Below are 11232 nucleotides of genomic sequence, written 5' to 3' on the forward strand. Positions count from 1 at the left end.
ATGTAAACAATCATCGACATTTCTTTCTAAGACTTCACTTTGTTTGCATGTCATAATTGCAAATTTCAAGCTGGAACATTTAATATTTCGATATAGATGCATGTAATGTACTTCGTATCAATAATGGTTTTAGATGTATATTTCTACCATAATGCAGCACGAACTCGCGCTCGAGTTTGATGAATCTATCAAAAATGCCATCATTCACGAAATGAGAAGTCAATTTTGTCAATACTTTGTTACTATAAAGTTAGCTAACGCTGGCCACCTTCATGACAACAAATTCAGCAAGACAAACCTGAGTTTTTATTTCCTAGTGTTTGCATCGTTGGGGTAGTTTTGATACGTTGCTAAGCGCCGTTCATTCATTTCAACATCGATATTTAAGTAAGTAACTGACCAATCAGCGCGCTGCTCTGGGGGTAAAAAACTACCCAGGCATGTTCAATCTAAAGTGTTCTAAATGGATGGATGCGCTAAGCGCGATGACAATGAGGTGATTTCTTTAATATGACATTGTTCTATTTTTTAATCCATTCACGAGGAAGGTAGAACCGGGCGTTAACGCTTACGAAATCATTCTGAATCGAGACATTCATCAAGCATAGACATTCGTTCACCAAACTTCAGCGTGCTTATAGAAGGTAAGATTCGGAAACTTTTCGAGTTTTTATTTTGTTAACTTTGTATCTTTTTAGTTTAAATGAGGAGTTTTAGTTCGAACTCGTCTTCTAAATATTTCATTAGTAATTTATTAATGTTTATTTAGCGTTTCTCGGTCGTTCTTTTTTTTTTTTTTTTTTTGGGGGGGTAGGACATGTATACCGTATACACATAAGAAATCCCCATGACAACGATCCACGCTACATGTTTTTTTTTTTTTTTCTTTACAACGATGGCCGGTTGGCGGAAGACTCTGAAAAACAGTGTCTTTATAAATCTTTCCTATAAAAACTAATGACATGGAGTCTGTTGCCTAAAACGTTTGCTTTTAAAAGATTCTGGAAATCAAAGATTATACAATCGACATTTAACACATTCAAAAACTCGGGATTTTATTTTATTTTTTGCCAGTCATTCTTCTTTATTTATTATTCTCCTTTTCCTTTGCTTCTTTTCTTCTTCTTTTTCTTCTTCTTCGTCTTCTTCTCTTCTTCATCTTCTTTTTATTATTATTATTATTCTCCTTCTTCTCCTCCTTCTTCTCCTTTATTTTATTCTTCTCGTTTTTTTTTTCTTCTTCTTCTTTGTCTTTTTCTCCCTCTCCTTCTCCTTCTTCTTTTTCTTTCTCCTCTTCTCCTCCTCTTTCTTTCTCCTCCTCCTCCTCCTTCTTCTTCTTCTTCTTCTTCTGTTAGTAGAGTATAGTCGTACTTGACTGACATCACAATCAAGAAGCGTGCATAGCAGGATTTTTTAAAGGGGGGGTCTTCACCACAAATTTTAGATCGTTCCCTACTCCCAACAAATAATCAAAAGTAAAGAAAAATAAATAAATAACAAAAATCTTCAGAAAAACTTAAGGGTACACTGTTAGAAAATTCATCCTTGAAATAAAAGGAAGTTCTTGCAGCAGAGTCTCGAGAACAACTGTAATCTTACCAGATTGCGTAATCTTACAGGAAATTGGTACTTTGTGTATGGAATCTTACAAATTTCCTTAAATAAAACAGCCTTTTCCCCTTTTTAAACAGACCTGTTCTGTTAAATTGGAGAAAAATTCCTGTTTTATGAATTTTACACAATGATTCTGCAAAATTTTCTATTTTTATCTGTAAAATCAGGGTTTTTTGACAGTGTAGGGGGGATGTTTGATCAAAATTGAAAGGGGGTCGGACACCTAGACCCCCTTCCCTGCATACGCCGATGCCGCAGTTACAAAAACACAATGTTATCAATGTGTTAACTGTCAATACCGTGTCATGCACGGGATTGCTGATCGTTATTTATGTTGTAGGCATGATTTATTAAGTAAACATAAGGGTGCAATGGATATTAGATTCTTCTACCCCGAGTCGTTTTAAGTCATTTATGCTAGGCCGGCTTCCTTGTTATATTTTGCGCAATGATCTGAAGATTATCTGGATGGGCGGTCGCGCGCTGATTGGCTATTCAGAATTGCATAGATCAGTGGTTTGCTCTCAACCCGCGTGGTTTCATCATGGGTGCTAATATGTTAAACTTCTACACGGCTTGTTACCTGGGGCGGAAATCTCTCCAAAAAGGTATGGGGGACAAGGGGCTGGAAAATGTGACAAGCAAAAAAAGTTATCATCCCCAAAGTAAGGTCATCTCGTCCTAAAATACATGTTTTATTTCGATTTAGAATGGTTTAAAATGCCATCATAAAATACCAAAAATAGTAGGGGGAGATTCGATATTGTGTCCCCCACCCTACTATTTTGAGTAGGGGGCACGACCCCCTGCCCCCACCCCCCCCCCCCCCCCTGGGATTTCCGCCCATGCTTGTTACCATCGTCTACGTTCGCGGAGCGGGGATGGTCGCACCCTTTCGAGAAAACGGGGGAGCTTTTCTCGAAAGGGTATGGGTTAAGGGAGGGGAGTCAAAATAACGCACCTTTTCGAGACAACCTGTGGAGCTTTTCACGAAAGGCAAAGCTGAGCGGTATCTTGTACCAGTTATTTGTGTTTCTGTGTGAATCACGACGAGACCAAAAAAAAAAGGAAAGAGATAGTGGTGAAATATATATTTTATGAATATTATGCCATAATTGGATTTTTTGTAAGGTAAAAATATTTTGGTCACTTACAATTTTTTGTTCCAAATTTTACCCTATACGCCACATCTAGCCCCTTCAAAATCTTTGGCCCATTCCACCACTGATTTGTTTCATCACACTTCTATGCAAATTCGAATTTATTCAGATTAATATTCACTATTTCTCATAATGATTCCATTGTGTATGGCTTTGTGGAATTGTTGGGGGTCTAGAATTACTTCATTAATATGCAATTTTATTCAAAATGGCAAAAAACTGCAAGCTTTCTTCTTTTTCTCCTAATTATAAGTGGCGTAATGATCACAAAATTTTGAGGAGGCCAGGTCATGCAGGTAGGCCTATTTCTTATCGCGCAAAATTCAACAAAAGTTGTGAGCGAGCTACAAAAAGTTTCGAGAATCGGGAAGAAGAGAAGCAAAGGAAAAGGATAAGAATGCTAGGAAAGAAAAGGTTCGTACCTTCGACAACTGTTTAAAGGACCACCCCAACCAAAACTTGATTTGAATAAAAAGAGAAAAATCCAACAAACTTTGGGCTGAAAATTTCATCAAAATCGGATATAAAATAAGAATGTTATGGCATTTCTATAAATTTCGCTTCATTTCACAGAGCAGTTATATTCGCATATCTCCTCCCTGAACACGTGGATTTCCATTATTTCAACATTTTGTGCTTCAGACAAGGAGGTCCTAATCGTCAAATTCGAAACAATTGAAATATTGTATAATTCAAACAATAAAAACAAAATAAATAGCGAGTGAGTGACATCATCGACTCTCTCATTTGGAAGTAACTGGCTTTCTTATTTTACATCCGATTTTGATGAAATTTTCAGCATTGTGATTGTCTGAATTTTTTCTGTTGATTCAAATCAACATTTTTCTGAGGTGGACTTGGCCTTTAAAAAATATTTTCTTTTTCTATTTCTCTGCAGGTAGAACAACTAAACTCATCACTACCATGAAGACCTTTATCACTTTGTTCGTTCTTGCAGCCTGTGTAGGTAAGTGCAAAAAACAAATTTAAAGTTCGATATAATTCTCATGAGATTGTAAATATTTATTTATTTATTTTCAGTTTTATTTAATCAGGGTGGCCTCATCAGTTAACAAACTGCTGTCCTTGAGGGCCCTGAGATAAAAATCAATATGTACAATATTTACAAAGGATGAATACATAAATCAAAATGGCATACACTAAAACAACAAAAATAGTTCTGAACGTGATTTTAAAAAATGATTATAGCGTTCTTCGATGTTATTTGAACGTTGAAGGGTTTCTAGAATAAAAGTGGTACAACCGACTGTTTATTGATTCAGAGAAATGAAGTTAAAATCAACCAAACAAATGGAAACAACAGTGTTTTCAAATTCGGACAAGGAGTGACAAAGTTATCCCAATTTCAAAAGATTTCCATTTTGTCGGGGTACATGTTCTCTGTGCGCATGGAGGGAAATCCCAAGGGAACAGAGGGACGTGCCCTCCCTACTCAAAATAGTAGGGGGGACACAATATCAAATTCCCCCCCTACTATTTTTGGTCTTTTATGATGATAAGAAATACATAATTAAAAAATTGAAATAAAATATTATTTTGGGACGAGATGACCTTAATCTAATTTGGGGTGAAAACCTTTATTTATTTTTATCTACTTACTTTTTTTTGCTTGTATAAGTTTTTTTCGTCGAAATGACCTTATATTTGGGGTGATAAACACTTTTTTATCTTTTTTTTATGCCTGTCAAATTTTAAATCACCAAAATGAGAGCCTCTCCAAATGAGAGAGTCGATGATGTCACTCAATCACTATTTCTTTTGTTTTAATTGTTTCAATTATACAATATTTTAATTATTACGAATTTGACGATTAAGACCTCCTTGCCTGAAGCACAAAATGTTAAAATAATGGAATTCCACGTGTTCAGGGAGGAATGGAACTTCATTTCACATGACAATGACGAGAAAATAAAAATATTTAATATGATATAATACAAAAGAAATGGTGAGTGAATGATGTCATCAGTTCCTCATTTGCATACCAACCTATGTGCATGTTTTGTGAAAATAAGCGAAACTTTCAAATGCCGTAACTTTCTTATTTTACATCCGATTTTGATGAAATTTTCAGTGTTATGCTTGATGAATTTTTCTCTTTTTATTCAAATTATTTTTTGTTGGGGGGTGGACTTGTTCTTTAAGTCAACCTGAAATAGTAGAGTTTATTGTGGAAATATTTTATTTATTATTATCTATTTATTTATATAAAGATCTTTATACAGGATAAGCATGTTCAGATAATAAATACACTGTTTTTCAACATGGTCCTGTAGACATAGTAAATATCTAACAATGTACAGAAAAGATGCGGTAAACAACTTAAATTCAGGCATAGTAAATAGTAAAAAAAAATGAGTGACACAGGCATTAACAAATATATAAATATAACATAGGATACATTTGCACTGGGTGATGAATATTGAAAGTTGAAACATAAACCGGCATAGAGGAGAGCGGAGAGTGCATTACAAGAAGTGCGTTTTCTTATATTTTATTTTAAAAGTATCGATTGAGTTGCATTCTGGAGTTCCGAATCTAAACTATTCCATATATTTCCTCCTGCAATATAACTATCAGGGGCGGACTTAGCCTTTTTTTCTAGAGGATGGGGATTGACCACTGCCCTGGGAACAATTTTTGTTGTAGGGGTGCCAGTGTAAATTTGACAAACAAAAGGGAAGGTTTTTTTTTAGTCCCGAGATATGTGAAAAGCACAGTAAGGTGCTGCCGTGTGGGGGGTACACCCTACTCCCCCCCTTCCCTCCCGTACATCTGCCACTGACTATGAAGTGGTTAAAGGTCAATCAGCTTAAGTTTAGATGAAACATAATTTTGCCCTGTTCTCCATTCACCGGTGTGTTGGCTCAGTTGGTAGAGCGTCCGTCTCACAACCGGGATGTCGCCGGGGCCGGGGGGTCCAAACACCGACCGCGTCAGACCAAAAGACGCATATGGGAGTGGCTGTTGCCCTGTTTTGCGGTCAACAATATTTAAGGGACAGATACATCTGGCACTGCACATGCACTGCAGAGGCTGTTGGGCAAAAATAATGTTCGGAGTATTTCTCTTTCAGTTTTCATTTCGAACTCTTTAATTATGGATTTTCATTTTCATTTTGTTTCTATTTCGCAGCTCCCCTGTACGCACTGGATTGCTACTCTTGTGGTTACGTTACCGGAGGTGGAGCTGACTGTTTAGATACATTTGATACCTCTACGTTGAACTCTAGCAGTGATGTTACAACGGCTACTTGCTCCGGACAATGCTCGGTACGTGTATGATTTTTTTTATTTTTTTTTTTTTGGTTGTTGTTCCATGACATTGGCTCCGGCTTCAATTGCTCGGCTGTAAATTCCACATAAATTTAAGCCTCACATAACACCCTATTCCAACCCCTTACAACAACCCCAGGGGAGCACTTAGATTCACAAGTGGATACCATGTGCGACCATGGGGTCTCGAAAAACACCCTAAACATGTATTTTGCATATACTGAAAATGCACCCCTTAACAATTATTGTTGTGTAAAACCCTACCCTCAACAGGTATTGGAAACAAAACGATACTCTTGGCAATGAACCCCTAAACAATGCAGCCATATTTTATTGTTTAATAGGCCTATGTGACGGGTCCTTCGGTCGTCGGTTTTACCTTTACACATTATTTGGTTTATTACGACCCCTCCTTCCACATCTCGCGCCAATCGGACTCTAAACTCGTAGTGCTGCTGCAAAAATGACATCCTTTATAAAACATTTTAATTTTGTTTTATCATCCCCACAAATTGGCACTAAGCACGTTACGTACGTAACATGCCCTATCAAAACAAGACACCCTTTTACGTGTTTTACGTGTTTTCTTTTTTTGGTCGCGCATGGTATCCACTCGTCAATATAAGTGGCCCCCGGGCAACAACCCTATATTTAAGACGAAGTGAGTCCTGGGGCCCGTTGCAGAAAGAGTTGCGTTTAAACGCAAGTCAAAAAATCAAGCGCAAGTCCCAAATGCGCGCTGTTGATTGGTTGAAAATCAGGTTGCGCACGATTTTTAGAGTTGCGATTGATTGCAACTCTTTCTGCAACGGGACTCCGGAGCAATTGTCATGTCACCGGTTATTGTAGAGTACCGAAGTAATGACGTCACAATTCACTCTTTTCAAAAAATGCATATCAGCGTATGTCATACAATGCCTCGGCAGGACACGGTGAAAAACACACCACCAACATTTTTTGGACATCTGTCCATGGGCGGCGTTAGATGATTGTGATCTCATGAATTCATAATTAGCCACATTGAAGTGAGAGCATTATTGGTCTCGTTCCTAATACAACCGGCTAGGCCAATGATTGATTTCATTGGGGCTAATTATATTCATGAAGTCATACCTATACAGCGCCCATATCGGCCTGTTCCCATCAAGTTTGGGTTGAGGAGGTATACTATGATCAACCAAAATAATATGGAGTTATAAAATCACTCACATGCAAGATGGGAAATTGATGACGTCACACTTTGCTACGCTATGCTGTGATCTTATTTTTTTGTCAGGATTATTTATAATTTATATATCTTGGGCTATGGGATACGAACACATTAGGTTTAGGTCGAAGCGTCTACGGTCCGGGAGCCCTTGTACTCGTGCAGTACACCCAATACATAGAAAATAAACTTACGAAAATGATCTACAACTCGAAAATTTGACTTTTTAAGTAAATTCACTTTCCTTGTAATGTGAGGGCGCTCTTTCCAATGGTGCTATCGAGAAGATCCAATCATGTCTTGGTTTACAGATCATTTCCGCTATCTTGGTACTTTTTCTGTATTTTTCCTTCAGATTTGATGGTAAAGTGGTCTGTCTTTGAGTTATTGTCAGTAATATCTTTTGGAGGTAAAACGAGCTATCTATTACTAGTACATAAACATTTCAACCTTCTTAATTGAGAATTTTAATCATCGCTGTCGGATGGTAAAATGGTCTATCTTGGAGTTAGACCTCTTTACCGCCACGTCATATTGACGGTCAGTATAGCACTAATATTTGTAAATGTTTTATATCCAATTTCAAATCTGCAGAAAACCACCGTAACTGTCAACAGCGCAGTGACCGCCCAGGCCCGAGCCTGTGTAGCTAGCTGTACCGGTGGGTGTATCTCGCTCTTTGGGATCAGGACGTGCACAAACTGCTGCAGTACAGATTACTGCAACAGCGCCACCAACGTTCAAATGAGCATCATTGCCATGATGGCCGCTCTTCTCCTTGCCCTTGGAATTTCACGATGAGGGGATGACATCAGATTATGGGGGGGGGGGTGTAGTTTTTAACATAAAAGTTTAAATGCACAGAGTCAGTCCAAACACTTCAGATACAGATTACTGCAACAACGCCACCAACGTTCAAATGAGCATCATTGCCATGATGGCCGCTCTTCTCGCCCTTGAAGTCAAATGCACAATGGTAGTCCATACTCTTCATGTTGGCCTTTATATTTCTCCGTGTCATTCCCGCCTTGGTATTTAATAGAGCTGAAGGCGGAGACTTCAGATCGATGGAAACCTCCCTTATTACAGAGTTTGATCACTGCAATGCCAGGCAAGCACAGAGAATAAATAGCGCCACAATGTGCTCAGCTGCAACCACTGTTGGTCAAACTCATGTAGGTGGGGGCTTTTTGGATAGAAGACGATCGACAGCAAAATAATAATTTGAGTACACTTTATTTTAGATTAGAGGTCTAGAAAACACACTTCATTTTGTGGGCATAATATTTCTTAATGCGAATATTCGAGTCGTGTATATAATTTATACCATTTTTATTGGACAGTGTATTTTCATGGGAATATGAGTTTTATATTCATTGTAAATATTCATCGATTTTCTATCATTTGTTTTAACGGAATTAACACTCCGCTTTTTATTGCAATAAAATACATTTAAAAAACGACAAATTTTTTACTTTTGCAGTCTCTTGAAGAAAGAAAAAAAGTAATGGATAAAGATGAGCACTTTGTGAATAACGGTGTTGGTTGAGGTGGTGGTGCTAAATGATGATGATGATGGTGACGATGATGATGATGATCATAATCATGGTGATGATGATAATTCAATTTAATGATGATGATGATGTAGTTGATGATAATGTAGATGATGATGATGTAGATGATGATGTAGATGATGATGTTGATGAAGGTGGTGATGATGATGGTGATGATGAAGGTGGTGATGATGATGAAGGTGGTGATGATGATGAAGGTGGTGATGATGATGATAATGTAGATGATGATGATGTAGATGATGATGATGTAGATGGTGATGATGTAGATGGTGATTATGATGAAGGTGGTGATGATGATGGTGAAGATGATGATCATAATCATGGTGATGATGATAATTCAACTTTCAATTCAATTTAATGATGATGATGATGATGGTGACGATAATGATGATGATCATAATCATGGTGATGATGATAATTCAACTGTCATTCAATTTAATGATGATGATAATGATGATGTAGTTGATGATAATGTAGATGATGGTGATGTAGATGATGTAGATGATGATGATGATGAAGGTGGTGATGATGATGGTGATGATGATGGTGATGATGATGGTGATGATGATAGTGATGACAACTTTTTCGTCCTTTTGGCCATAAAACTTGCATTACTTATAGGTGTTCCAAAAAGAGAACATGAACTGATATTGATGCAGTCGGTGATGGTGGTGATACTGATGATTATGATGATGATGGGGGTGGTGGTGGTGATGATGATGATGATTATAATGGTGATTACGATCATTATTATGAGAAAGATAGAAAGAGCGCCATATTTGTAGATTTTGATCATCCAATAACTGCAGTATATATGTACATTGAATGAGTATTTTTTAAAGCCAATTCGATCGTCTTATTCATACATTTATATGTTTTAGGATATATATATAGATAAGCACCTATTCTTGTTAAATTAATGTTATAATGGCAACAGCAAATTAATCATCAGACCTAAATTATGAATATCTCCACAGGTAGATTTGCGTTCAGCACCCTTTAATTCTCAGAAATAGATCAAACTCTAAAAAAGTAAACATGATCCTCAAATCAAGACGAGTATCACACTTATAATGCTGTGCAATATTTACAGATATAACATTATGCGCTGTTTGCTTTTTATATAAAAAGCGCATCCGGTAAATGTGTATTGTTATCTTTCAGATAACATAAAATAATATATCTTACATCTTATAATTATTTTTTTTTTGGGGGGGGCTAAATGTGACATGGTAACAATAGTAATGTGTTAATTCGATTGGCGCGTTAAAATGGACGAATTTGAGATGTGGAACACAAACATTTTACAATTAATTTAATTGATATTTTTCACGAAACTGTTATTTTGTAGAAAATCACAATTTTATGTTTCATAGTGCCATATTATGTGTGTGTATTATTCCAATTTAAAATGTATATTTATCAGACTTCTAGTTTGAAACTAAAAACTAAAATGATCGTATATAAAAGGGAATCAAAGACTTTCCTCAGTATTTCCGCACGACTTTAAGCAAATGCGTATGTAAAATATACATTGTCCCATTTCGTATAACATAAAATGATACCTTCCATCTTATACTTGAAAATTATTTTTTGATATTTGTGACATTGGGACATGTGATATATACATTCAATGGGTAAACGCATTCTGAAACTTTCAAAAATTACCTCAAAACATTTCTGTTCAATTCTTCTTAATTTCTTTTCTAATTTCCTAAAAAGCGCCTTGAGCACTCTACAGAGTGAATTTGGCGCGATATAAGTCTTAATTATTATTATTTAAATCTAAGAATTTAAGTTGTATAAAAAAAACTTCAAACTATTGATAATTTTCACAAACTTTTATTTTTTAGGAAATCGTGGTTTTATGTTTCACTGTGCATTATGTGTGTGAATAAATATTCAAATTTGAATTAAATGTTTATCAAACATATAATTTTGAAACTCCAAATAAAAAGGATCACATATCCTAGGTAATCCAAAGTATTAACTTATTCCGTTAAAATTAGAATATGAAATGCGTGATTTTTTGTTTTACATCCTTTCACATTTCACGCAAACTTGCGCTTGGCATCCGGTCTGTACGCTATTCCTGTGTATTTTTGCAAGACTCTTAGCTTGGATACCAATAGCATTGACAAATTTTGCCGACAAATCCTCATCTAGAGCCCTTTTGACGTTTGGCCGGTCTATATAGCTCTCAGGCGAGATGAAAAAAAAATAATAATAAAACGGCTTACGTTCACTAGCTGACTTGCGTGATATTATTTTCATTGAGTCACTACGCGGTGTTTTCATTATCTTTGGTGTGACATGACAGTTTTTCCGGCGACAAATTCTCCGGGCTTTATTTCGTATAAGATGAAGGATTAAGGTAGCAATAG

At 36.4% G+C, this 11232-nt stretch overlaps 1 protein-coding gene across 1 annotated transcript; it reads left to right on the forward strand.

Annotated features, from left to right (window-relative positions):
• Nucleotides 1-531: 531 nt before the first annotated feature.
• Nucleotides 532-8726, forward strand: LOC121416951 (lymphocyte antigen 6B-like). Its single transcript, XM_041610482.1, has 4 exons — nt 532-644; nt 3673-3741; nt 5928-6064; nt 7869-8726. Exons 2-4 carry the CDS (start codon nt 3699-3701, stop codon nt 8073-8075), a joined length of 387 nt encoding a protein of 128 aa, XP_041466416.1. The 5' UTR covers nt 532-644; nt 3673-3698; the 3' UTR covers nt 8076-8726.
• The last annotated feature ends 2506 nt before the right edge of the window (nt 8727-11232 follow it).

This window comes from Lytechinus variegatus, chromosome 6, assembly GCF_018143015.1.
Source record: "Lytechinus variegatus isolate NC3 chromosome 6, Lvar_3.0, whole genome shotgun sequence".
NCBI classification, from domain to species: Eukaryota; Metazoa; Echinodermata; class Echinoidea; order Temnopleuroida; family Toxopneustidae; genus Lytechinus; species Lytechinus variegatus.

Bases quoted from the DNA above. Each gene is read 5' to 3' on its own strand.
- LOC121416951 (XM_041610482.1), top strand. From the start codon at position 3,699: ATGAAGACCTTTATCACTTTGTTCGTTCTTGCAGCCTGTGTAG. The intron at 3,742-5,927 runs GTAAGTGCAAAA...TCTATTTCGCAG, and splicing joins CGTTCTTGCAGCCTGTGTAG to CTCCCCTGTACGCACTGGAT. The intron at 6,065-7,868 runs GTACGTGTATGA...TCAAATCTGCAG, and splicing joins CTTGCTCCGGACAATGCTCG to AAAACCACCGTAACTGTCAA.